Source organism: Chrysochloris asiatica, unplaced genomic scaffold, assembly GCF_000296735.1.
Source record: "Chrysochloris asiatica unplaced genomic scaffold, ChrAsi1.0 scaffold00042, whole genome shotgun sequence".
Lineage (NCBI taxonomy): Eukaryota > Metazoa > Chordata > Mammalia > Afrosoricida > Chrysochloridae > Chrysochloris > Chrysochloris asiatica.
The window spans coordinates 9,680,452-9,680,881 of NW_006408560.1; the positions used below are offsets into that span (position 1 = coordinate 9,680,452).

A 430-nucleotide genomic window follows, 5' to 3' on the forward strand; every position below is an offset into this window, starting at 1 on the left:
TAAGCCAGATTCCTGCTGACCATAGCTCGAAAACTGACCTGAGCTTGATGCTTGTTGACCACAGCTAGATGACAGTTGTGATCCAGACCTATGTTGACTATGGCTGGAAGAATGACTTGAGCCAGACTCGGGTTTTCTGCTGCTAGAAGACACACCTGAGCTAGATCCTTTTTTGCCACAAGTAGATGACTCTCCTGAACCAGACCCATGTTGGCTATGACTAGAAGAAATACCTGAGCCAGACCCATGTCTAGTACGATTAGAAGACTGACCTGAGCTAGATCTATGTTGACCATTGCTAGGAGACTGACCTGAGCTGGATCCTTGTTGGACACAGCTAGAAGAATGACCTGAGCCAGACTCATGTTTCTCATGACTAGAAGACTGACCTGAGCTTGACCCATGTTGACCATGCCTAGAAGACTGACCT

General features: G+C 47.2%; 1 protein-coding gene across 1 annotated transcript in view; it reads right to left on the reverse strand.

Moving 5' to 3' along the window:
- The window catches only part of LOC102837440, a 69,786-nt gene that overhangs the window by 62,554 nt on the left and 6,802 nt on the right, over window positions 1–430 (reverse strand). The window contains exon 6 of the mRNA XM_006861713.1: window positions 156–415. Coding sequence (XP_006861775.1) covers window positions 156–415 — 260 coding nt within the window. The remainder of the gene's footprint in view (window positions 1–155; window positions 416–430) is intronic.